The sequence below is a fragment of the Tamandua tetradactyla genome, chromosome 2 (genome assembly GCF_023851605.1).
Source record: "Tamandua tetradactyla isolate mTamTet1 chromosome 2, mTamTet1.pri, whole genome shotgun sequence".
Lineage (NCBI taxonomy): Eukaryota > Metazoa > Chordata > Mammalia > Pilosa > Myrmecophagidae > Tamandua > Tamandua tetradactyla.
The window spans coordinates 24,357,140-24,384,631 of NC_135328.1; the positions used below are offsets into that span (position 1 = coordinate 24,357,140).

Sequence of the window (27,492 nt, forward strand, 5' to 3'; positions counted from 1 at the left end):
GATGCAAACCAGCACATAGGGTAAGTGCTGGAATTTTGCAAATAGAATGAACTGTTATTTGTTTCTTCAGGTGCTTATTGTATGTGTCCTGAAGGTTTTATTATCTAACAGGATTCACTGAGGTAAAGAGATTGTTAGAACCAGAATCTGTTTCCTGTTGGCTTTGGATTTCTCGGGTCTTGGTTTACCTTGACATCAGTTATACTAATAGAATATTTAAGGCTGGAGGATGTCTGTTCTCTGGTTGATAAGTATTAAGATAGTAAAACTTTTCTCTACATGCTATGAATGGGGATTGTAGAGAACATTTTTTGAGTTCCCTACAATATGCTTGATACTATATTGAGCATTTTATAATATATTCTCATTTTCTCTCCACAATTCTGTATGGAAAGCATTATTTCTCTTGTTTTATAATTCAGAGCCCTGAGACTGACATTTGGGGTGGGTCACATGACCAAGGGGGAGCAGAAGTTTTCAGTCTGCCTACCTCTTTCCATCATATCACACTACCTGCCATATAAGTACATACAGGTCTGGTGGAGTGGAAAGAAAACAGAAATAAAGTCTATTCTAGAAACTTATGCCAACATCTAGATCCTCAAGTTTTGTGCTTGAGGATAAACTAAGACACATGATAGTTTTAAAGAAAATCTATTTAAATAAAGGTTTGCAATATACTTTTACTTCTCATAACCCTTAAGAAGTCTAAAAATTTAGAACCAAACTGAATGAAACCGATGGTGTGGGCTTGTGTTCCCTCCCTTATTTAATCTGTAATGACCCATACATAGTTATTTTTCATACCCTTTTCCTACATTGCTGCCAGCTTGTCAGTATTAGGTGAGCCATTTATATAAAGATTTTTAAACTTTAAGAAAAGCTCTGGGTCCTTAAGTGAAGAAGGAAAGAACGTGTGAAAATGTGGAAGTTGTGCCCTGGGCAGGTACCCACACAGGTGTAGGCCACCTGCAAGGTGATTTCTTTCTGTCTTCACATGTTTTGTCCACAGGCCTGTCTTTTTTTTTTTTTTTTTCTCTCTCTCTCTCTTTCTCTCTCTCCTGTCCTCCAGAAATGTTCCCAGGGATCATTTGGGCTGGTAAACATCCTTTTAAAAAGATTCCTTGATGCTGATCATCCTTTATCTCGCTTGGGGAGTTGAGTCTCAAGCCTATATCCTCCCTGAGCAGATATGGGTCATGAATTAGATATTCATCAGTGTTGCCTCTCTGAGGGCAGCTTAGCTCAAGATGATGAAGGGAGTCGGGGGCTAAATATCTCAACGTTCAGAAAGCTCGAGACAACAGTTGTTATCAGAGACAGCCAACTTCTTGAGAACCTTGGTGTGAGTCCTTTCAGACAAAGAGGGACGGAGACAGGAATTTCACTGGCCTACTCTGCTCCGTAGCACATTTTTCTTCCAGAAGGGCTCATCTGACCTTCTTTGCATATCACATTCAGCTCATCTTCCTGCACTGGAAGAGAATGAAAGAACTTACAAAATAGCCACCCACTTTCTTTTTCAGTTAGGTAGAATATATACAAAAGAGTTAAACAGATTTATAGGAATATTGCCAGGAAGGCTTCATTTCCATAAGGCATCCTACCCTAGAACCAAGGACTGGAGAGAAGAAACCACAGCTGCTTCCAAAGTTGTCTACAAATAAATAGGCTTCTGTTTTAAAAGCAGAAGGAATGGGGCAGAGCGAGAGGAAAAGAAAAAGGAATAATCATATTTTCAAATGAATTGAAGCTTCTGAAAATTAATGAGGGTAATCAAAAGCTTTTCGAGTTTATTGTGGAAGCATTGGGCCCTCTCCTAGTGTCAACTGGTCTGATGATGATGGAGAGAACACGGAAGTATGCTATTCCCTCTTGCTTCTGTCTCCTCTTTCAAGGAGACTCATCTTCCTGGTAAAGGTAGAGGAGCAGAGGTAAGAGTGAGTTGTTGTTCCCCATAAGGGAGTAATATAAGACCAATACCTGGCTGAGTTAAGTGTATTGTCCCATTTCCTTGATTCTAGGCATTAAATTGTTTTGTTTTGTTTTGTTTTTTACATCAAGATACATCTCATGATCACCATATATTTTTTAATAGTGTAGGGTGTTTCCCCTGAAAATGTGTTCTTATATGACTCATTATTCTCTTAATCATTTCTAAAATAGGGGAAATGTGCTATTTATCTTCAGGGGAGTTAAAATCTCAGCTCACTGAAACCATTTGTCAAAGAAATTGTTGAACTTAAGAATTGTAGTCAAAGATGCTAAAGGACTGGAAGTTGTAGAGAAAGGTGCTAAAGGGCCTGAAATGAGCAGTTGCGGTTTTAGTTTTCAAAAAGGATGAGTAGGTGGGTTCCATAGATTATAAACCAATGAGGTTGATATTGATCCTTGGCAACACTCTAGTGCAGGAATCAGCAGATTTTTTTTTTTATTGATCCCTCTGTAAAGGATCAATATTTTTTACATTGCAGGCTATGCAGTCTCCGTTGCAGTTACTCAACTCTGCCAATTTAGTGAAAGCAGCTAGCGGAGTATGTAAACAAATGAATGTGGCTGTGTTCCAGTAAAACTTTATGTACAAATGTGGGTGGGAAGCCAGATTTGCCATAGATTCACAACTCTTCCTTTAGAGTAAATTGTTAAATGGGTGTTTTTGTGGGGGTTAGAGACTTCTTTGAGAAGAGGAGGTTTGGGCAGTCCTGTTCCATCCTTTTCAGCAGGGTTCTCTCTCACACATGCAAGATCAGAAGATCTCATTGAAGCATTTGGCAGACTGTTTCAAAAGAAGCTTTTGTAGAAGGTGAAGAAATGTAGCTCAGAGCAGTTAGGTAATTAGCCTTTTAGTGCCTGCTGTCTTAACAGATAAAACGCTGGCAGATGACAATCTGAGAGAGCTGGCAGCAAATGAATACTAACAGAAAAAACTTAATAGTGTATCTACAAAATATTTTATAGATTGGCTTTAAAAAAACATTTTATTGTGAAATATAACATATACACAAAGAAAAGAAAGAAAAAATCATATTCCAACAAGTAGTTACAGAACATATTTCACAGTTTGCTAGGGATTACCATTCCACTATTTCAGATTTTTCCTTCTAGCTGCTCCAAAACACTGGAGGCTAAAAGAAATACCAGTATAGTGATTCAGCCGTCATACTCATTTGTTAAATCCGATTTTCTCTGTCTACCTCCTCATTCTCTTTGATCCTTCTCCCAACCTATAGGGATCTTTGGGCAATGCCTATTCTGACTTTTTCATGTTGAGAAAGTGTGCCAATGCTAAAGGATAGGGGGACGTAATTAGTTGATAAGCATGGAGAGCTGGTTCCTCTGGATTTCAACATTTCTCTAATCTAGGAACGCTCTGGAAATTATAGGTTTCAGGAAAGTAAACTTAGTGCATGAAGCTTTTATAGCATCTCTGTTCAAACCCTGGGTGTTCTTAATAGTTAACAGGAGTGATGTTGGTTAGGGTTTAGTAAACCATGGCAATTAGCACTAACTGAAGCTTGTGTAAGAATAGCCTCCAGAATAGCCTCTTGACTCTGTTTGATCTCTCTTGGCCACTGATGCCTTATTTTATTGTACTTCTTTTCCTCTTTTGGTCAGAAAGGCATTGTGGTCAGACTCATCCCTGGGAGTCATGTCCCAGGTTGTCAGGGAGACTCACACCCTTGGATGTCATGTCCCACATAGGGAGGAGGGTAATGATTTTCCTTGCAAAGTTGGGCTTAGAGAGAGAGAGGCCACATCTGAGCAACAATAGAGGTTTCCTGAAAGCAACTCTTAGACTTCTTTATAGGTAGTCTTCTTCACTACAGAAATAAGTTTCATAGGGGCAAGCCTCAAAATTAAGGGCTTGGGCTGTTTTCTTGGGAGTCCCAAATGATTGAGAGGGTACCTGGGGGTTCCCAGTTGGGAAAGTTTAATAGTTCCTTTTTTTTACCTCTAGACCTTCAAGGGACTCTACCAATACCTTTTAATTTTCAGCCCACCATACTCTAAAATGTATCCTGTTATTGCATTAAACTACACAGAATTACAAGGCATCGTTACCGTTCTCGACTCTAGAAGTTTCGGTTGTTTAAATTAGCCATCCAGACAGGTTGATTTAGATTGTGTGTTATAGAAAACTTTGGTTCTAGACCCAATAAACCTCTCTGCCTTTGGTCTCACAGTAGGTGGAGGTCTAGAGTACATACTCTGTTGTCTTTTACCCTGTGTTCTAATTTACCTTAACCCCAGCCAGATTGGTTTCATTTCTATCTCTAATTGAGACCTGATCTCTTTTTCAGTCACTTTAACTGTTACTGTATAATACTATGCTATCTTTCAGGGCTGCAGGTTTGCATTTTTGGGTCTTAGGTGTGACAGTTACTCAAAGTTCCAGGAAAATACCAGCAGGTAGACATATAGCTCAGTATCTCAGAATATAGATTAGCTTTTGAAATGAAGAGAACTATATAATATAGCAGAGAAATGAAGAGAAATATAATATAGCAATAAATTCTGATAGTAAACTACCCCAGTTTTATCATGGGATTCCATATTGTGTTTTTCAAAGTACATCATGATTTCCTGCTGTTCTAACACTGAAAAAAGTTTAAAAACCAGCGCTAGTGATCTACCAGGACACTTGTTTTCAGATATTGTGTATTTAGTCAATGAATCTAATCATATACTGGCAAATTAACTTTATGATGACTCAAACCTTATCTTCATACCAGTTTCCTAATAACTAACAGTATACAAATGGAATATTCCTAACTTAAAGACCGCTTCTCCTGGGTTCAGCGTGTTAAACTGTATAGACAGCACAAAATAAAGTAACCCCTTACATGTCCTGCAATTTTCCAGCAATTTCAACATTGTGGACCCACATATAATTTTTTAAGTCAGCTTTAAACCTCAAATTCCTCAGGAATTTGACATTTGAATGTGAAAAAAAAAGTTTTATTCACAAAGTCCATTTTTTTTCCCCTTCCTAAGACCCAGAAAATATCAATGCTGTTCTGGCAAGTCATATAAAAAGCAATCAGAGCTGTGACTCATGGGTCAGAAAAGAAAAAGGACACAGTGCAGCAAAAGAAGGCATAATTGAATAAAACTTATCACCTGGGACTCTGTGTTACAAGGGACAGAGAACCCAGCTCAGTCTGGCATGAGGGAAAAGGAGGAAGGGAGAAGGAGAATGGATAAGATTGGAAATATATTAGCAGTTTATTAACTACTAAGCAGAAATATCCAGAAATCCAACAGGTTTCCAGGGATGTGAATATCATCTCCAAGTTCAAAGACCTGGTTTCTCTCGGCTCTAACTTCCTCCATGTTGTCCTCTGGCAGCCCTGGGCTTTACTCAGTGTATTAGCAAAAGTGCTCAAGCAATTCCTTATCAGCCCCAAGTCAAAAAATGGGAAAGGGGTGTCTTCTCAGAGGAGATTTGGGGTTCTGTTCCCATGGAGGAGGGGGTATAAAATCCTGGCCAACAACAGCTGTCTACTGCAAGAGCTGTGAGAAGTGACAGGCAAAAAGAGAGCCAGTAGGCAGAAGAGACTGGGGAGATCCAGATAAAATGGCACAGCAATCTGATACCATTTCTTGTTCAAGCCACCAGCCCTTATGTGTGGCTGCAGCTTTTAAAGAGTCACTGAATTGGCCATAATGCATCACTGATATTCATAGTGATGAACCTGAGGTATCTCAAAAAGGTTGGATTATGTTTGATTTACTAAGACAGGGAAGAAGTTAAAGGATGTTAGGAAGATTTGTACGTGTTTCCATAAGTATCAGTGTTTTTAAAGGACCCAAACTGAAAAGCCAACTAGAAAACTCTTTTCACGGTATCAGGTATTTTTTTTAAATTTCTTATATTTCCTTGTGCTCAATCCCAAAGTGTACCTCATCAAAGCCACAGGTTGAACTGTGAAATATTTTTCAAAGCTGTGTTCCATCTATGCATGGTTTATGTCTTGACAAAGGGTGATTATGCTTGTTGATGAAAATACCGTTTCTGCATTTTGTCCAGAATGCATACACAGCCACAGCTATCAACAGCACCAACTTCTGTACCTCGGCGAAGGATGCCTTTGTCATTTTGGTGGAGAATGCGTTGCGGGTGGCTGCCATTAACACAGTGGGGGACTTCATGTTATTCCTGGGCAAGGTAAGACTAAGGTCGGGCATGTGTTCATTGTTTGCAGGTGTGTATATTGGTTCTTTAATTAAAAACACCAAAAAACGAAAAATAATCCCACCCACAAACTAAAAGCAACTTAACAAAGCCCTGATTATGTTTTAGGCACTGTTCTAAGTAGTTTACCATGTATGTGTTATGCTCATTTAATCCTCACAAGGTAAGTTCTGTGATTAGCCTCATTTTACAGATGGGAAAATCAAGCACAGAGAGATTAAGTAACTCGCCCAAGGTGATACAGCCACTTGTTCATGTTCTTCCTTATACATTTTGAACTGTAAAGCATTAAGAAATGGGAGTGCATGGGTGATTCAGTGGTAGAATGCTCGCCTTCCATGCGGGAGACCCAGGTTCGATTCCTGGACCATGCACCGCCCGACCCAATAAAATGAATTAGGAAACAGTCTGCGTAGTAGTTGGGGGTTCTGTTTCTAGTGTCCACATCTAGGCTTGAATCCTGGCCCTGTCACTCACTAGATGTGGACTTGGGGCAGTATACAGAAGCAGCCTGTCCCTCAGTCTGCTCAGCTCTGAAATCGGGATAATAGTAGTGTCATCGCCCTAGGGTTGTGAGAGTTGGACCGGTTAGTACATGCAGGTACTCAGGACAGTGCCTGACAACTTGTTAACTCTCAGTGAACATTAGCTGCCCTTATAATCTAGCTTTTAGGGAATGGGACTGAAACCTTCTTTAGCAGTATCTCAGAAGAGATGATTTATTCTATATTATCAAGCTTTGTAAAATAATAATTAGAATTATAATGGAATTTCACTGTTTCTGTATTTCAAATCACAAAATACCCTGAAAATTTGAAAAGGTGCAGAAAGAGGAAGACTTATAACCCCACCACTATAACCTGGTAACTATACAGTAGCACTGTATAGTTTGAAAGGGAAATGTACTTACAATTGTCATCTGAAAAGAACTGAGAAGAAAACTGTACAGATAAATATGTTTTTGAAAGCGTGTAGTTAAATTTATGTGATGATTGTTGGCTTCCTTTTCATCTTGTATTTGCATAAGAGGACATTTTTTATAATAAGGATTGGATGAGTTAATCCATGTGAAGGTCTGAGAAGAGTTATCCAGCAACTCTTATTAGCTATTATTATTATTAATAATATGTTCCATGACTGATTCAGGAGGGATTTAGAATCTAAAGCTTAGAGAGTTAAGTAAGTTGCCCAAATCACAGAGCCAGCATGTGGCAGAGCTGGAGTTCAATTTCAGGTCTGTCTGCTTCTACACTTTTCTGAATTTTTAGTGGCTTCAACTGAACTTTAAATTTGCCCTTTGACCATATATATTTTATTGTGAAAATAGCATATATACAAAAAAGCAATAAATTTCAAAGCACACCACAACAATTAGTTGTAGAACAGATTTTAGAGTTTGGTATGGGTTATAATTCCACAATTTTAGGTTTTTACTTCTAGCTGCTCAAAGACACTGGAGACTAAAAGAAATATCAATATAATGATGAAGCAGTCATACTCATTTGTTAAATCCTGTCTTCTCTGTTATAACTCCACCTTCTCCTTTAATCTTTCTCCCTCTCCTTTTAGAGTATTTGGGCTATGGCCATTCTAACTTTTTCATGTTGGAAGGGCTGTTGATAATATGGGATAGGGAGATGGAACTAGTTGCTTTTCTGTAGAGGCTGGCCCCTCTGGGTTTTGGGACTTATCTGGCCTAGGAACCCATCTGGAGGTTGTAGTATTCTGGAAAGTAATCATAGTGCATGGAACCTTTGTAGAATCTCAGATAAAGCCCTAGGTGCTCTAAGGTTGGCAGGAATGGTTTTGGTAGGGTTAGGCAAACTTTAATAAGTAGCAATGTCAAACTAAACTTGTATAAAAGTAGTCTCCAGAGTATCCTCTTGACTATTTGAACTCTCTCAGCCACTGATACCTTATTTCTTACACTTCTTTCCCCCCTTTTGGTTAGGATGGCATTGTTGATCCCACAGTGCCAGGGCCAGACTCATCCCTGGGAATCATATCCCATGTTGCCAGGGAGTCTTTCACCCCTGGGTGTCATGTACCACATTGGGTGTGGGGAGGGTAATGGTTGCAGAGTTGAGTTTAGAGAGAGTGAGGCCACATCTGACTAACAAAAGAGGTCCTCTGGAAGTAACCCCTAGGCATAACTCATAACTATAGGTAGGCTAAATTTCTCTGCTATATAAATAAACTTCATAAGAGCAAGCCTCAAGATCAAGGGCTTGCCCTGTTGACTTGAGATAGCATCAGGAGTATTATTGGTGGTAAAGTTTAAAGTTCCATATTTTTTTTCCCATCCCTCAAAGGACTTTGCCAATACTTTTTGATTATCTGCTTAATATACTCCGCCATTACATTAAGTTATACAAGATTACAAGCCCTCATTCCCATTCTGGGCTCCTGTGTTTAGGTTGTTTAAATAATCTATGCAGACAGGTTGAGTTAGATTATGTGCTACAGAAAATTTGCATTCTGCATAAAATAAACTTTTCTTCCTTTGGTGTCATAGAGTAGGGGAAATTCTAAAATACAATGTCTTCCTATCCCTGTATTTTGAATTACCTAAATCTTGACCTGATTGACTTCATTCTTACCTCTAATTGAAGCCTAATCTCTTTTTCACTTTCTTTACCAGTTGTTGTATATGGCAGTGCTGACCTTCAGAACTGCAGAACTCCTACTCTGAATTTTAGGTGTCACACAGGTACCAAAAGTTCCAGGGAAATACCAGGCTATACATGTATTGCACAGCCTCTTAATATCTAGAAATAACAATTACCACTCCAGACTAAATGTGACTGCTATAAAACCTTGCAATCTAGGCCTCAATTTCTTAGAAGTATTTTCTAAATGAAACCATACAATATTTGCTGTTTTGTTTCTGGCTTATTTTGCATCACAAAATGTCCCACATAACTTGCTTTTAAAAGCAATTTTTGATTCAGTAATTCTGATGATAATAAACTTCTCTCTGTTTTTATACAGAAAAAAACAGCATTATTTATTAAGTGACCAATTGCCATTATAAATAACCTAATGTCTCAGAATAGGTAAATGATTGGTAGTAATAGTAAACAGACTGTTGTTTAACTATTAAACCATTTTTTAAATTGAGTTTATAATATGAAGAATGCTTATAATATAATAAATGAAAAGGATGAGTGAAATTTGATTATCACAAAAATGTTTAAGTTCATGTATGGGCAAAAGCTAATAACACCTCAGATTGTTAATGGATAATGAAACTGTGGGTGATTCCAACCCCTCCCCCTGCACTTTCCCATAATAAGATAATATTCTCTGTGTTGCATATGTATTCCTTTTATAATGGAAAAACATGTAGATGGTAAAATGCACTGTTTTAAAAATGACTTTTTAAAGCCTAGTGACTTATATGTCCAAATTTTTTATGGGTTTATCATTTCCTTTTATTCATTCGAAAAAATTTTATTGATTGCCTACTTAGTAATATGCCAGGGGCGATTCAGAGTGCTGGTTCCGTGCTAGTCAATAAATAGAATTTAAAATCTAGTAAAAAAGAAAAGGCAGTTTTGAAACCATTTATTTATTTCACTCGGTATTATGAATGTTTTCCTATTTAATTACAATTTCTCTAAACATGATTACACAATTTTTGTATCATTGTTTATTTACCAAATTTCTTTCTTATTTTTTTTTAACTGTTAAACCATCCTCAATGTTTTACTAATAAATGGTCTGTGGCAGTGGAATTTTTGTGTACCTGTCCTTGCCCACATCAAGTTATTCCTTGAGGCCAGAATCTGAGAAGTAGAAGTAATGAATCAAAAAGTCTTATAATAGGGTTCTTGGCATCCATTGCCAAATTGCCTCCCAGAAAGACATATTTTTGAATAATGCAATATGTGTGATATTTTTAAAATGACTTTAAAAGCCATGAAAAGCAACTTATTTTATTAAGAAACCCACAAAGTAGAGCGATAAGGGGGAAGGTCTTCTGAGTTTCCAACATATTAAGACAAGCAGTCTTGGGTTTTCCTTTTTTAAAAACAGTTCTGATGATAAAATGCAGTAAATCTTCTGAAAAGAGTTCCTTTCATCACAATTTAAGAACTTCTAGTGTAAGAAATAGTTTTTTGATCAACTCTTCAATCAGACAGATCATCATAAACATTATAAAAGAGTGTCAGAAACAAACTACTGATCCGTAAAATGACTTGGATGATTCTTGAGGGGATTATGCTGAGTGGGAGAAGCTAATCTCATAGGATTCCATAAGGTATGATATAACCTTCTTGAAATGGCAAAATCATGGGAATGGAGAATGGATTAATGGTCACTCAAGGTTGGTGAATGGGGTAGAGAGAGGGCTGCAGAGCTTTAAAAAGGGCAAGGTAGGGTGGGCCACCGTGGCTCAGCAGGCAAGAATGCTTGCCTGCCATGCCAGAGGACCGAGGTTCGATTCCTGGTGCCTGCCCATGTGAAAAAAAAAAAAAGGGCATGGTAAGGGATCTGTGTGAGGATGCAGATGTCCCAAATCTTCATTTACGGTGTCAATACCCTGGCTGTGTTATTGTACTATAATTTTGCAAGACGTTGCCATTAGGACACATTCGGTAAAGAGTCTGCAAGATCTCTCAATTATTTCTTACAAGTGCATGCAAACACACAACTATCTCAACAGGAAAAATTTAATTAAGGGTTTGTTTCTTGGTGCCTGCCCATACAAAAAAAAAATTAATTAAAAAACTCTGACTTTAACACGGAAAAATAAATAAGGACACTGTCACAGTTTCCATTTCTCTGGGGCCCCACGGGTTGTGGAGTGGTGAATTAGATTTGGAGGGACCTTAACCGTCTGTGAATTAGTGGCTGCTTAACTGCAGTCATTGGCCTTGATGGCCCTCAAAGGTAAGAATAGAGATTTATAAGCTATGCAAAAGTTTTTAATTGAACAGAAATTGCATATTTGCCCCAATGTAGTTACACAAAAATGAAAATCTTGAGTCTCATTGCTTCGGTTTGAAATTACTTTATCTCTACTTGATAATACTTCTCTAATACTGATTGTGTGTTCTGATGGTCAATTTATTTGGCTTTCATTAATAAAAAAGGAAAACATGAATTAGCATTTATAAGCGCTATTGTATTGGTGAACTAAATCTTTTAAAATGGGTTCCATGAGGGAAGGCCATCTAAATGCAGGGTTTGTGGGAGCCAAAAAATAAAAATAAAAAAGGAAAGAAACTAACATTGCCACACGCTGTGTTAAATGCTTTCAGAACGCTTATTTTAGCAACTATGGGAGGTATGAATTATTATGTCTCTTTGTAAAGATGAAAAGGGCTCAGAAAGGTTATAAAGAAATTAGAGTTACAAGACTAAGAAGTATCTAGTCTGCAATGGAAATCTCCATCTTTCTGACTGTAGCATCTTTTCCTTTCCATTGTTTCCCTCTTACCCTGTGTGTGAATTCCTTCTCCTGCATCCCAAATAATTTATCATCTAGACCAGTGGTGTCTAAACTATTAAAATCATGCATCAGGGCGGGCCACGGTGGCTCAGCAGGCAAGGATGCTTGCCTGCCATGCCAGAGGACCCGGGTTTGATTCCCGGTGCCTGCCCATGTAAAAAAAAAAAAAAGAAAGAAAAAAATCATGCATCATACAAGGAAAAAAAAGAAGTTGAGCACACATTCCCAATGTAATTACCTTTATTTATTAGTGATATATGTGCAACTTTTCTTAATGTTATACACTATAAAGCTTCCGAAGAAAGAAACTTTAAGTATGTGAGGTAAGTATAAATAGAAGTCCCAGGTAATCCTCTTCGCCCCTCCCTTGGTATGTTTACCCCTCCCTGGAGGCCACTGATAGGGGGCCATACTTCTTGAGATGTAGAATGTGGGCTTTTCAGAATTACCTGGGGTACTTTAAAAATGTGGATTTCTGGGCCTCATTCCATATCCAGACAGTCTGAGGGCAGGGCCCAGGCATCTGCATTGCCCACAAACTCTCTTGAGTGATGTAGTCTCTCCTTGAATAAATGCAGGGTAGCCTTTTATTATATTTGGAAACCCTTATTACAGTTCTTCACCTTTTTGTGGCTAAACATCATTCTTGAAGTTATTTCTCCTACGGCCTAATTCCCGACCTTCCATTCCAGCATCTTTGTGTCTCAACATCTAATTTGTCTCAGAATCTAGTTTGTTTGAGCCATAGCTTTTTCTCATGATTGAGTTAGATATTCCAAATGTAGTTTGAATTTTAGTGGTATAGTGAGAGCATAAAGAACCTCGGCCCTGAGTGTGAGATAACCCTTTCTAAAATTAAAACCATGAAAGTGAAAGGAAATAGATATAATTAGCCACCTGTGGAAACTACCCCAGAAAAGCAAGTCTCTGTAAGAGACTGCAAAAATGAAGGGTTTGGCCAAAACTTGGGCAGATTCGTATTTGTCCCCTAAAAGCAACTGAGAAGGGCATCAGTTTGTAGTTTGATAACTTTATCATCTGATGCATTATAGCTCCTGGTTATGTTAATGGTGAATGGGAGATGCTTTGGTGCCTGTAAATAGTGGCGGAAAGGAAGAAGGATTCTAAGTCTGCTTGTCCTCAGCACCAGACAAGGAAAGTCTGTTGTGGTTCTGGATGGCTCTTTTCCTTTGTTAGCTAAAACCTGATGTTAGACCACCTACAGGGCTGAGCAAGAGCATGTCTGGGATTCAACATAATCCATCTCTGGCTGACACAGAGGTACTGGCTGAGTCTTTGCCTGGAAAGAAACCTGGAATTACACCCTAAAACCATTTTATTTGAGCGGTGTTGGCTATTTACTCTGTGGTCTTGGACACTGCTAGCATCTCAAAGCATGTTTCCCAATCTGTAAATGAGGATGATCATATTTGCCACACAGCATTTATAGGGTTATTGAAAGACTGAAATAAAATGTATTTAAAAACCACCAAAAATTTCAAGCACTGAATGTGAGGGGGTAGCCTATCAGTGTAGGTGCTTCCTGGCAATAGGCAGATGGACTTTCTTTTTATTGTTATAGCATGGATGTTCGTGACAACCTCTTTTTCACAAATCTAAACTTCCTAGCAAGTCTTATTGAATTTACCACATAGTATATGTGAAATAAAGCATGAAACGCAGGAAAAGCTGTAAGAATAAAGGCATTTGTTGTGCCATTATTATTTGAAAAGAATATAAATCTCCAGCAGTAGGGTCATGGTTAAATAAATTATAAATCAACCATAAAATGAAATTATGTAGCCAAGTATCTATGAAGCATTTATAATCATACTGTAGCTATTAATGAAGAGCTTTTCATGATTTGTTTATCAAATTCAATTTCATATTTTTAAAGATGCTTAGAAAAAACATATAGAAACACCCTAAAATGTTCCTACTTTTTTTCTTGGTGCTAAGATTATGTATCTTTTTTTTTTCTAAAACATGCATATGTTCACCTTAAAAAATGCCACAGATTCTAAATAAGTAAATTTTAGGGGACATCATAGCATTAGGAAAAGTTAATTATATGTAGGTAAGGCAGGATCATGTAAAGTGTGATTTTTTAATTTATAGGATACATACTGTTACGTGTATAAGACAATGTGCTATAACATAATATATGACATGATATAAAACTCTGTGTATATAAGAGTATGTGCAGATTATATTTCCCAATTTGAGATGGATTGCTCTTATGCAAGCATCATTTCTAAATATTAAGATTTAATATTTGGAATGTTAAAGTACTCAAATTTCTAAATGGTGGGTCTGAAGTGATGAAGCCGCTTCTATTTCTGCAGCAGCTATTGGATGCAGGCTCTGTGCTCTTTGCCTCAGGTGCTGATAGTTTGCAGCACAGGTCTGGCCGGGATCATGCTTCTCAACTACCAGCAAGATTACACAGTCTGGGTGCTGCCTCTCATCATCGTCTGCCTCTTTGCTTTCCTCGTCGCCCACTGTTTCCTGTCCATTTATGAAATGGTAGTGGATGTTTTATTCCTGTGCTTCGCCATTGATACAAAATACAATGATGGAAGCCCTGGCAGAGAATTTTATATGGATAAAGTGCTGATGGTGAGTACCTCGCCTGCCCTCTCCTGCCTCGGGGATCAAAGTAGAAATATGCTGCAGCCAACCCGTTCTCTGTGTTTAATTCCCATTGTGAGTAATGCAGAATTAAACCTGCTGCACTCACAAATGAGGTGCATGTTAGGGAAATCGGGGAAGAAGGCCGTCTTGGCATGGACGAGACCAATTCGGATCCACCTGGCTGTTGATGGTCCGAGAGGTCAGACTGTTGTGCATCGCTACCCTTTTACTGCAGGGGGCCAGGCCTGAGTTGACATTAACCTGCCTCCTAACCCAGGAATTGGAAGGTTGGGCCACTGATTGTTCTAAGTGCCCTTTCCTAAAATGGGGCTTAAGGACAAATGTCCTGTTTCCCAGGTTCTAGTGCTTACCTATATTTCTCCCTCCACCACCTTTCCAAATGTAATTGCTGCCAGCCCTAGTTAAAGCTCAGCATCTTAAATATGCCAGGCAGGTGAAGGTGTTCATTTGTGAGCACAGGTAACAGATTCCTGAAGGGAGGTTTGCATTGTTTTCCATCTATCCAGAACTGAACATTTACCCTGTTATATTCAGACTCTTCACAGTTATATGGTCTCTGCAGCTTCCCTCTATTTCAGCCCCAATTAAAATTTTAAAAATTTTAGGAAATGTTTAAACCATTTATTATTATCATCATTGTCAAATGCTGCAAAGTTAAAGACACTTTTTAATAACAGTACTTTGCTCTTAAAGCTGTGACATAATCCTATCTCAAGAATGGCTAAAATTGAAGTGTACACATTAGACATTGAAATACCAAGTGATCTTCCAAGAGCATGTTTGACCGGTTTAATCTAGAATAAATATATTCATAAATGGCAAGATTCTCTACTATTTTAATAGCACAAATTTCAAGTGATTTATCCGATTTCTTTGGTACTCTTACCTTTTTTACTGAGAATGCCATCAACTAAATTTTGGACATTTTCTTAATGTCTAAATTATAACTCCTTGGTTATTTTCAAAATAGAGTTTGGCCTGTGGGCATTACATCTCTCTTTCAGTGAAGGCATTTAGAAGAAGAGTTTTTTTTTAATCCACTGATCAAAAGCAGGGTTAAAAAAAACAATACAGCTTTTCCAGTAAGAATGATGTGGCTATTTAATGAAGTGCTCCCTAAATGTTGACAGGATAGAAATGTTTCCTTTGAGGCTTGTTCCCATTTTAACTAATTCTGACCACAAATTCCAGTTGGTACTCTTTGTCTTCCTGCTTTATGGAGTAATGCTAAGTTCAGGTAGACAATTTTTTTGTGTTTTTTTTTTTATAGTTTGTTAAAACACATTCAGAGACAATATTCTGTGCTTAGTAGCAACACCTTCTCTTACCTTTTAGGGTCATTTAAAGGGGAGGCTTGGGGGCAGGCCACGGTGGTTCAGCAGGCAGAGTTCTCGCCTGCCATGCCACAGACCCAGGTTCGATTCCCGGAGCCTGCCTATGTCAAAAAAGAAAAAAAGAGGAGGCTTATGGAGTAAGATATTCTTGTTTATTTAACCTTGATGTGGAAAAAATAAAAACAACAAATAAAACATTTTTCAGAGCGTGAGAAGATAGTTTCTTCAAAAACTGCTAGATACATTTTCTTCTGGGTAGAACTAACATGACTGTCTCTTAAGCCTTGGTGAGCTTGTCACAATGAATGGATGGAAACAAGATTCCACATCAGGGATTTCAATCCATCCCCACAAGTGTTTGCAGCTCTTGTGTGTGGTACTAAATGTTACACACTGCTGTTTGGGGGCCATCCACTTACCAAGATTGAGAAAGTTGTGCCTGTCCTTTAGAACTCCTCTACCAACTGAAACCTGGAGGGATGTAAGCATTTATGCAATTTGGTCCCTATTTTGCAGGAGTTTGTGGAAAACAGTAGGAGAGCAATGAAAGAAGCTGGTAAGGGAGGCGCTGCTGACGCCAGAGAGCTAAAACCGATGGTAGGTGGAGATGAGGAGGGGGCTGCGCTCCAAGAATTTCACTTTCACTTCCTGTCTCTCTTTGTCTTCACTGACTGCACTTCTTCGGGAGAGGCTTTTGTCATCTGCATCACACAGGACATGCTGCTTTTTCTGTTTGTGTGCTTGCCTCTCACTTGGGTGGCAGGATTCTTGTCACAACTCAGACCATCTTCTGTAAAAGTAAGCTGAAAGGAATGGCACCTTTTTCAGTGCACAGAATAGGAGAGAGGGTAATATTCTTGTCCCTAAGGTGAAATTGCTGTTACTCTTTTTTTTTTCTTTCTTTTTTCCTTTTTTAACTGTCAGTGTTTCCTTTTCCCCCTCACTGAACATTTGGTTTGCACTTGAACCAGGGCTTTGATTTCTGTCATTTTGCAGGTGATAATAGCACTTCCTTTCAACTTGCTAAAATACATACGCCCCCATTTTTTTTTTTTTAATATTGTTCTGTTTATTTTGCTGTCTTTCTTTCTTACTGAAACTTTCTCCTTTATTGCCTGGATTGTATTTTCTTTGTTTCTTAAGCTCTTTGTCAGTAGCACACAAGACATCTTCCATCAACATCCACGTTCTCTCAGGTCTTCTGCCTCTTCTCACCCCTAGTTTAATCGTGAGATGGATAAATTAACTATTGTCTGAGTGATATATACATATGTATAAAATACCACTCAATTTTTATTTGAAAAAGCAATTTAAGGTTAATCAATGCAAGAAAATCCTGAGTTTTTCTGATAGATAATCACACCTTCCTTACTGACAGATATCTCGAACATATATTGGTCTAATTACTACCCCATTTTACAAGTGCATTGTTGCTTAAATTTTTTATATGTTCATATATATAGATATATGCTTAATTTCAAGATAGCATATCATTACGTAGATCCTTAAACAGTTAATTTAGATAATATGTGATGTAATTACATATGGCGTCGCAAAGTATGAAGATTCTCCTTCCTTACACTTTAAATAAACTATTTGATTTATAGGTTTTAATCTTGAGAAATACATTGTAGAAAAAAGCCTGTTTAAGTATGCACATGTAAAGGAAATAGGTACATTTAATGGGAGTGGGGATGCCACTGTATGTATATGTAAAATAATCGCATCTTCCACCTAAATTAATAGCCTTAGCCAAACATTTAGATATAAATTCATTCCTCTATAACCCCTTCCAATGCCTATTTTGCTAATAGTTAATAGCATTGATTATTAAGTCAAAACGTCAAAGTTTTGTTCCTTCAGATTTTTCTTAAGTGAAAGGATGTAGACTGGCCATGTAGCTCTTAGTTTTAAGTGTGCATCACTTAAAATTGAATGGGGAAAGGGGTGCTAATTCAGCCATCACTCCAATAAGGTTCCTTGCCTCTTTTGCCCCTAATTTCTTTATCCCTCCTACTTCACATGGGCTGAGGGGCACAGTGCTGGAGACCCTGCCAACTCTACGGCAATAAGGAGAAATGAGGAGGGCTTCCTTCCTTCCACTGCTGGCTTGTCCTAAATTGTTCAGGAAATAAAGATTCTAAGCCTAAAACTTAAAAGAGCATATAATCTTAAATCATAAACCTTCCATTTAGAATAAACTATCTTTTCCCTCTTTCCAATCATTGAACCTTCCCTTAAATTATTTTTCAGCAATTAGCCTTTAAAGAAAGATAGAAATATTTGGAAGTTTAGGTCTAGCTAATTTGGCCATAAATTGGCATGTGTTTCTGCATTATTCTTTCATGAGTGGTAGGTGCATTGTGACACAGTGGAATGCAAGCAAACTGACCTAAGCCCCTAATTCATAGGTAATAATATTAGGAGAATTACTCAGTTTATATGACATTCTATCAGAAGCAAAAAATTTAAAGAGATTTGTCGCTATTACTACCTACAGTTTTACATTAACACCCCTTACCTCAACAATGCATTTAAATCATTATTCAGTTTTGCTTTTATTTTACAGTTTTCACCTAGTTCATTGCTTGCAGATTAATGGCCTAGACCAGTGCCTGCCCCAAGATGCAACTGTTAAATGCATGTTCTCCTGGTGCAGTGGACATTGCTGTATTTCGTCCCTAAGAATGGTGTTTTAAATGGTTAAAAAACAACCCCCAAAGAGAAGTGTAAAATGTTGTTCACAGTGACGGGTAGTGTTTTAAGCACAACCACATCACCAGTAACTATTTCCTGTGCTTAAAGTTGACCCCTACTATCACCTCCCCCTTGAATGCATCCTTAAAGGATTATCTGAGAAAGTCCCTCTAACGTTGGGGGATTGGTAGAATTTAAGACTGCTTATTTGTATTTGCTTGTTATTAATTCACCTTATTATTCATTTAGATGAAAGTTCCATAAAAGCGTATCACGATTATTTTGCAGTCTCTCTAGAAGCACTGCTGTCTGTGCTAACTCTCTCTCTTCCGCTTTAAATGAGATATGTTAACTTAGGGTTTATTTTTAGCCTGAAAAATAATGTTCAGGAAAATGTTTTAAATTTTCCATTTGGCAGATCATTGCACTAAATATAAGCCCCTCCGGTTTTCCTCTTGAACTTTTTTTTTCCTAGAGAGAGCCTCACTAGCTCAAAAAAAAACTTTGAAGGTGCGTGATGTCTTTCTACAACTCACTGGAAATGGTTTTGGAAAATTGTACCAAATATGATGAAGGGGTTTAGGGAAGAGCTTTTCTGACTCCCTGTTTGCTATCGTATGGTATAGAATTTGCAGAGGAATAGGAGGGAGAAATCTGGGCACTCCAGGAACATGGGCTAGAGATGTATGTCTGTATGCCTCCAAGGTCATCCAGAAAGAAGTACGACACCCATAGGAGCTCCAGCCCCCTAGACTGCAGGTTCAAGGATGAGGGGTTCTCAGTCCATTCCACCTGTTGCCATCTGTGACCATGTGTGTCTCTGTAACATCTTTCGAGATCTCCTTTTAATGGTAATTGTCTAAGATTCTGCTCTGTATGACTTTGTTTTCTAGGCTTCGGGAGCAAGTTCTGCTTGAACGTAGCCGACCGTTATGGAACCCACTGACATTCCAAAACAATATATACTCATGACTATGTATTTGTGTGTGTGGGTGTGTGTATATATGTATATGTATGTGTGTAGATATGTATATGTATATACACACACACACATAATCAGCCAAAATCAGAGAAAAGGAACAGGGATTTAATACCTTTTTTATGCTTATTTTTGTCAAACATGTACTCCTTTCATACGGGTGGCTTTTACAAGGCAACTTCCGTCATTTAATGTTTTCAATTGTAATTGTCTTAATGGAAATGTTAAGATTCATATCTGATTAACATTTTTAATAACTTAGAGGAGATTTTAACTTTAGTTATTTAAATTAGATAAAATTATTGAACCAAATTCTCTGTCTAAAGTTTATTCAGGGATGATTTCCCTGGTGTGTGTATAAAATCAAGATCTTATTTTACTGATGCATAAGTCCTAGTAGGACACGACTAGGCATATGCTTTCAGATAAATAAGGAAATTACTCCAATCACTTTTCCCCAATCAAAAAAGCCATGCCATTTTACTTTTAGAAACATGCAAGTGAGCGTAATATGGGACTTTTCATCATAGGTCATACATTTGTCAGGCAACATTAAAAAGTAACCAACTCCTCAGGTATTTGTAGTTTACCCTAACGCTTCTATAAACGAGAGTAGGTAAAAGAAAAGGGTAGATAATCTTTCTTATGCAAACTCTGTTCTTGTATTTTGTCTTTCATTTTTGACTTTAGTAGCAACCTCCACACATGTTGTGTGCCTGATTTGAAAGGAAGCTGGGGCACCCAGCAAGTTTAGCCTTTAAATTTCTGTGTATTGGTTTGCAGATTAAGTAACCCTGGGAGGAATAACGAAGGGAGAGAAACATGGAACACAGTGCATTGAAAATTCAGGAGCTTGGGCTTCTGTTTCAGAGGAACTCCAGTGGCTTAGGGCTAAACAGCCATGTGATTCAAATGCTTGCTATAAAATCTGAAAACACGCTGGCAGGTGCTCCTCTCCTTAGAAATTCATTGAGTATCCAGAATTCTACAATGTTTAACTGAAAAATTGGTTAATGTTTTGATCTTCAGATGTTGAATGTTCTTTATGTTTGGGGATGGGATTTGTTTTTGTTTTTATTCCTGAAGCTTACCAGATATGAATGGCTAATATTCCATTGTTCTGCTTATTGTAATGGTGAATGCTTTAAGAAAAAAATGTAATTTGCTAAGAATAATTCATGATCTGTTTATGCGATAAAACCTTTTTGTTACATTTTTTTAAAAAAAGGCTATTTTTGTTAATGTAAAGTAAATATTTCAGAGCAAATTTTTTAAACTTATTGCACTAAATACAGGCTCTGTAAAAAAAAAAAAAAAAAAAAAAGCCTCAGCATTTTATCATTCCATGGAAGGAGAATCTTTTGAAAGAAAGCATTGCCTCCTACCAGAAATAGACAGTGAATTAGAATGGTATTCTGAAAATGCATACAATTAATGTCACTAGGGCTTAATAAGCAGCTGTTTGCTAATGTGCTTCCTTTCAAAGGGTTGGACCTTTAAATTGCTGCAAAAGGTAAATTGTATTTTTTTTTTAAGTGTCAGTGTTCTCTAGCTAGGCTAAAAATTGCTAAATGCCTTGGTTTTATTTCAAAGTTTGCATAACATTTCTGATTTCTCAGAATCTTTGCAATAAGAGTCTGGATTTTTAGGAAGACAATTAAGAGCTCATGTCTTAGCACGATCTGGGTAACCAACATTTTGAGAGTAGCAGTTCTGAAACAATAATTCTCCAGAAGTTAACATCTAGTGTTGCCAACAGTATCTCTGTACTCTTTTATATCATTTGAAATGGAATAAATATAGTTATGTAACTAACAGTTGTCCAGATTGGTGAGAGAGCAGATGATGTAAGAAGATTCAGAACACGATGCTTCATAGAGACAGATTTTGGACACTCAAATATTGGGGACTAAATTTAGGGTTGGCGAAATTCTGGAAGATGGGTATCAAAACAGAAGACATTCCAGGAGCTAGCTATTTTAGGAGGTATCCCTACAAAGTGAACTGATGGAAGTCTTGAATTTGGAAATTAGGTTCTACTCACTTGGAAATCCCAGCATCATGGACTCTTGCTGCTCCCTGTTCCATATGCTCGCAATCTCAGCTATTTGGAAGCCACCAGGAATGCTTTCTAATTATCATTTGCAACTAGAACTGTAATCAGAAAGAAATTTTGTATTTTTGTATAACTTGATTGTGTGCCATTTTATATAACAGGTCCTGTTTTACAAATAAATTCTGTTTTACTAACATTGTGTTTAGAAATTATGATCTATGTTTAACTATGTCATTTCACTTCCAAATTAATTGCCAGGGGGTTTTCTCTGAGCAAATATATGTGCCATATAGATATATGCAATTGTGCATATATATTCCACAGGCACACATGGAGAGATATTTGATATATAGAATATCCCTTTCATACAAGCTTCATTCCTTGATTAGTTCAATTAAGTCTCACAGAGGCTTATGAGTAATATTTTAATGTTTTGAGGTTATGGATGGATATTCTGCTGCCTCTTTCATTCATTGCAAGTCATTCTTCAGCTAACCATGAGCTGCCTTATTGCTGCTCACTCACAATCTTCATCTTCTGCCCAAGTGAGAAGAATAGAGGAAGAACAAAAATTGTCTGTGAGATGTGAATAACTGACTAATTTTATAAACCCTTGATTCTGTGTTGTGTGGTTTCTTTTTGTTTTTTTGTCTTTTTCTGTGGTGGATTTGCCAAAACTATTCAGGACTCATATCTTTAAAGTTATAGGGTCCTCTTTTCTAAAAGTGATGATTACCTGAGTATCATTCTCATTATTACCATCAGAAAACATAATTTAGACCTTTTGGGCTCCAGGCTGAAAAATAAGTTCTACTATGATATAATATGGAAGGGAAAGGGTTATATTTCCATGTAAATGCAAGTGGCCCATCTTCTGTGGGAGGCTTACTAGTACAATAGTAATAAACCATTAAGAATTTTGTTGGAGCTCTGAGATTCTGTAATCTTTTCATGGATGATCAGAGCTCAAAGCCGGGTGCTTCTTTAAACCATGCAATGTGATGTTTAGGATTAAAGCTTTGATCCCATCCTATAGCATAATCAAGTCCTAAGTCACTGGAACTTAAGTGTCTTAGCTATGTTTGGTCCCCCAGCTTTTTCCATAATGGTTGAGGAGTAGCTTAGAGTGTGACTATTTCAGTTATGCCAGAAATAAGTTTTCCCTTTATAGAGATGCTCTCATTCATTTTTTTTCTTTTTGCAGCAGAGGTCATTAAGCTACTGATTATAAGCTCTTCCCAACAGCGTTTATCTTGGTGTGTGTCAAGGGCTCCCTTGTCTTCCCAGGACAGTTTCTGAGATTGCACCCCAATAGGGGATTGGTGAGGAGCTGACCCCTTCCTTTCTGCTGCTCCTGGGCTGCTTTAAACCAGAATAATACTGCTCTCTTCGTCTTCCTCAAAGCAGCTACAGGAACTGCAACCACCAAACATTTGCAAGGCCATTTCATTGCCCACAAGGCTTCAACCATGCACCACCACTTTCTACTAAAGACCATTTCAAGCGGTTCCCCAGCCTGCAAAGTAGAATTCTGGGGTCAGTTCCAAAGCCAGAGCTGCCAGTTAAGGTAACTTGAACATTTTATTTAACTTTTGCTCAGTAGCCTTCTCATTTGAGTTTTTGTAGTTTAACATAGCCTCTGAGAGAGCTTCCTTCAGAAAGGCATTTAAACTTCCCCCTTTTAATAAGTTCTTTACTGCTTTTTTTATGGTAGTCACCATAAAATATATCTCCTCAGAGTCTGGCAGCTTATCAGTGCACCTGCCACAGTAAATTTCTGACTTAATTTTCATACGTTCCATCTGACAGATAAGAGTGCACTATAATGGCTTGCCTAGGATTGTTAAGATGTGGTCTGTGAATATATATTGGAAAATTGTGGATCATAAGTAAATACATATGGCAGAGAATTGTGCATTTTGTATTCACAGCATAGAATGCCTTTTGCTTTGAATGCATATTCATGTATCTTTGTGTACTAAGGAATGCATGTCAGCCCTTTTGAAAAGTAGGCACCTTTCATGTGCAGTGGCTGCTTTTGGAATTCGCTCATCTTTGCTTACTGGCACATAGCCCAAATTTTGAAAAGGTGGGAAACTTGAGTTTGCCAAGAGAAAACCTAAAGCTTGCAAACTTAAAAAAAACGAACATGTTATGTATCTTTATAAATTTAAAATAGCATACTTTACCCCTTCAAACTTCCTAGACTTGAGCTAAATTCTTATACTTCAAGTTTTAATTTAAGAGGAAAAATTGAATCTGAGATATAAATCTTTAAAAATATCTTTCTTATAGAAAACTTCAACATAAACTTTTTAAATTTGAGGATTTTGGTGGAAACCCCTTATTTTCTATTGAAATACTATTATACCTTTTTCCTCATCTCCTTGGTTTTTATATGAATAAAAAAGAAATGATGTTTCATTTTAATATTGCATGAACAACTGCCACTTTTGTAAATTACATGGACAAGATTTAAGTTTGATATTTTCTAAGACAATTCAGTAGTAAATATGTGAAACTCTTAGGGACATGAAAATTAAGCCATTTTCTTCCATTTTTGTATTCAGAGCTACAATTTAAACACTCCAGACCAGTGAGCTCAGATTAATAAAGCTTTCGGGTCTAGTCAAGGTCTAGTTGAAGGTGAAAACATTGGCATTTCAAATGCTTCAAAGTTTTTTTTTTCACTTTTATTTGCTAAGACCTGAATTTTATATTTGATATCCAAAAACAGGCTCTTGATCTTTTAAGGGGATCATGGATCCCTTTGACACTCTTACTCTATGGACTTCCCTTTCTCTAAATGCACACAGCACAATTATGAACATTTAACTTGCTCATAGGATTTCAGGGTCCTCAGATAACAGCCCTCACCTACCCACCCCCCCCCACAGGGACTAAAGGACACGAGTAAAACAAGCCTGTTCTGACCTTGTTTTGAAAATGTATGGAAGTGAGGTGGTGATAGGCCATCTAAGATGAGATCACCTTCAGGACCGGATTTTTATAACTTGAAGACTTTGTGTGATTTAGAACCGGGTTTGGAAATAGAAACAATGTAATCTGAATGAGTAACAAGATGGTCAACACGGAATCTTGAAGACAGTGAGATTTCTTTCCTTGGAGGTTGTGAAGATGTGTGCATCCTCAGCAAGGGATGGAGAAGTGGGGTGGAGTAGAGGTGGCAAGGTCCCAAATTATTTTAAATAGGCCAAAAAAGGAAGAAAAAAAAAAGCAAGATGAAATGGATAAGAAATCCCTGTAATTATCCATCTACCAGCACATCTGATTTGTGTTATTGTAGTTCAGATGTGGCATTATGGGACACAGTGTTAATCAGTATGTCGGAAAATGCCTTAACAAGAACTAAAGCATTGGACATGAGGATAAATTAGCAAACTCAGTGCAGTCCTGATTTACAAAAGTCTTATAGTAGGAAGTTGGAGGAGAATATCCTAGGGGAAGAAATTCAGAAGCCAAGGAAATGCGTATGGCAGAGAGCTGTTTCCCCTTTCAAGTGTTTCCTAGTTGCCTACGGGAGCAGTCTTGGACCACCCTGGTGGCAGGACTGCCCCTCCTTTTCCCAGAGTCATACCATCTTCCTTCTTTAGGGGAGGGCAATGGGGGGGATTTCTTCGCAACTGCACCTCATTAAGCCTGCTCTGTCTACAGGGAAGGCCCTCTGGCCCCTGAAGAAAGCAGAGGGAAATTCTTAAGGAATTTGCAGTTCTTTTAAGATCTGTTTCCAGTGGTTCATTATTTATGTTCAGATGTTTGCCCATTACCTACAGTTTCAGGCCAAATGAAGCAATGATCACTTCCTAACTGCCTGGTGAAAAAAGGAGAAAAGTCAGCTTTCTGCCATACCCTTTTTTCCCACCAAAGCCTAATGAACCTTCCACAGTGGTGAATGGCGAGACCTGTGCTGGTGGTGTCCGCCATGAGATTTCCCTGGTAGAAGTTCCCATATCGGTAGAATGGGGCCTAAGTCCAGTGCTGAATCTCTAAATTTGATATGTCCTTTTATCACAGAAATCTGTGAAAGAGTACGTTCTAATATTTGTGTATGAATCTGATCCCCCCATCCTGTCGCTAGGAGTAAAGTCTGAGTTGGTTTTTGAGGTCTAGGAATATATTTTAAGCTATTCCACATGAGTATAAAGTATTGAGAAAAGAAAGACTTGAGAAATAAGTGGGCACAGAACCGGGTGAAGTTATGCAGCAGCCCACGGGGCATTCTTATGCACCACTGGAAAATACGAAAACTCATCAGCATTTACCCTCATGATAATCAGGTCAGTATTTTTTTCATAAATCATATAGGCAGCTCAGAGGAATGTGAAAGTGGTGGAACAGCTTTGGGGGCTGATGGTTTGAGACAGGTTGTTAAGCAAAGTTCCCCATTCTCAACTCCAGTAGCCTGGACTCAGAACTTCTTTATGGTCCCTCTTTTTCTTGGTGGTTTTGATTTCCAGAGGTGACGCCACGTGGGGAAATTTACCTTTCTTTTACTCTGTGGCCTTAGTGCTATTAGACTGTGTTGAAGTCTTCTGATTTCTTCCCCCCTATATAAAGGCCCTGGAGCTCCCTAATGAAGTGTCAATTATACTGTCTTAGAATGTTCTAGACCGCTGTATGCCGTGCACCTCCAATAGGTCTTGCTCCCAGGAAATAGTTCAGTGGGTTGCTAGCTGATTTGATTAAAGGAGGAAAAAAAATATTTTAAAAACTAACAACAGAAAGATGGGGCAAAAAATGTGGGGGACACTAATGAAAGGACAGGGGCTCTGGGAAAACAGACAAAGATAAAAGGCATATCTTCTGAAGACCAAAGGTCCACATTTAAGGGCTGGGTGGCAGAGTCTTTCCGAACTTGAGAGCTCCTAGAGTAGGACAGCCAAGTTTTAAGATCAGTCAATGCAGTGAGGAAATAAGAACCTGCCACTGATCCCTTAGGTATTTGAGTCTATCAGTGTCAGGCCCAGCCCAGAGTATGGAGTGAGATGAACAGAAAACATATTTGTGTGTCTTGATTGCTTACTGCTGTGTAACCCAGCATGCAAACTATGCCTTTTTTCTCCTTTCCCCCCCCTTTCTGCCGTATCTATTCCATTTCATAATGTCAGAATGAATTTTTGTATCAGGGCCTATCTTTTTCCACTATGAGCTGTAGGATCACAGCTATGCCTTCCATGAATACCGTAGTTTGACATCACTTACCATAGCATCGTTTTGTGTTTTTCTTTATTACAGTGTCATTGCACTGTATTCATGTGGGGAAACATGTAGGTGCTTGAAATACTCCACAGACACAGTTGTTGAGCTAGTATTTGCGATTGTCCTATTGACACAGTGCAGACTTCTCAGATGGAGAATTATGCTCTGAGGACTTTATGTATGTATATTAAGCAATTAACTTTCTGGAGCTATCACATACTTGCAGGAGCTCCCAGTTGGATGGAATTCCATCAGGCTTCAGAGTACAATGAGCCTATATGAAATGGAGCTTTGACGTGTTTTTCTTGTGCAGAAACTTGAACTAGAAAAAAAAGTGCTGATCTAATGCTGTTTCTCTGTGTACTGACTCCATTAACAGAATTATAATGAAAACTGTATTTTAGTCTAACAAATGTATAGAATTTTTTATGTAATAAATAAAATTTTGTAGGAAAGAATGCCATTGTCTGCTGTGTTGTAACACTTTCCCTTGCCCAGGGTAGTGATGGATGGAAAATGCTCATGGGCAGCATCTTGGTTTCAGATCAGGTCAGTATGCTGCAAGAGTGCCCCAGAATTCCCCAGCCATTCCTTTCTTGGAATATGAAGTATAAGTGTACTAAAATCAGGCTTCGCAGCTGGAGTCTGAGTTGTCATGTGAATAACAAAGCTTTTGTGTGTGTGTGTTTGTGTTTAAGCTATAGGTGATAATGCTATAGGAGATTGTAAGGTAGAAAAGCCTCCATTAGGTAAAGTTCACCATGGGAAACACATATTGTGCCTAGTACAGTGTCTTGTGTGTAAACTGAAGTCTGGGTCTGCACCAAATTAATAGGTTCGTGAAATTGGTGTCCCTTAATTTAGGCAGCATTTGGGTCTCATTAAAGTCGGGAAACA

General features: G+C 38.0%; 1 protein-coding gene and 1 non-coding gene across 5 annotated transcripts in view; both read left to right on the top strand.

The window, feature by feature from the left end:
• Positions 1-27,492, top strand: part of SLC44A1 (solute carrier family 44 member 1) — a 205,964-nt gene that overhangs the window by 139,546 nt on the left and 38,926 nt on the right. For 2 of the 4 annotated variants that reach the window (XM_077140860.1, XM_077140877.1), the window contains exons 13-16: positions 6,032-6,169; positions 14,037-14,273; positions 16,160-16,240; positions 19,234-21,571. In XM_077140860.1, the coding sequence (XP_076996975.1) occupies positions 6,032-6,169; positions 14,037-14,273; positions 16,160-16,240; positions 19,234-19,257 (480 nt within the window). In that variant the 3' untranslated portion in view covers positions 19,258-21,571. Of the gene's footprint in view, positions 1-6,031; positions 6,170-14,036; positions 14,274-16,159; positions 17,089-19,233; positions 21,572-27,492 lie in introns of those variants that run through there. The other 2 variants (XM_077140868.1, XM_077140850.1) reach the window with 2 other exon arrangements.
• TRNAG-UCC (transfer RNA glycine (anticodon UCC)) lies at positions 6,500-6,570 on the top strand. The gene has a single exon. It is a non-coding gene; the product is annotated as a tRNA-Gly (tRNA).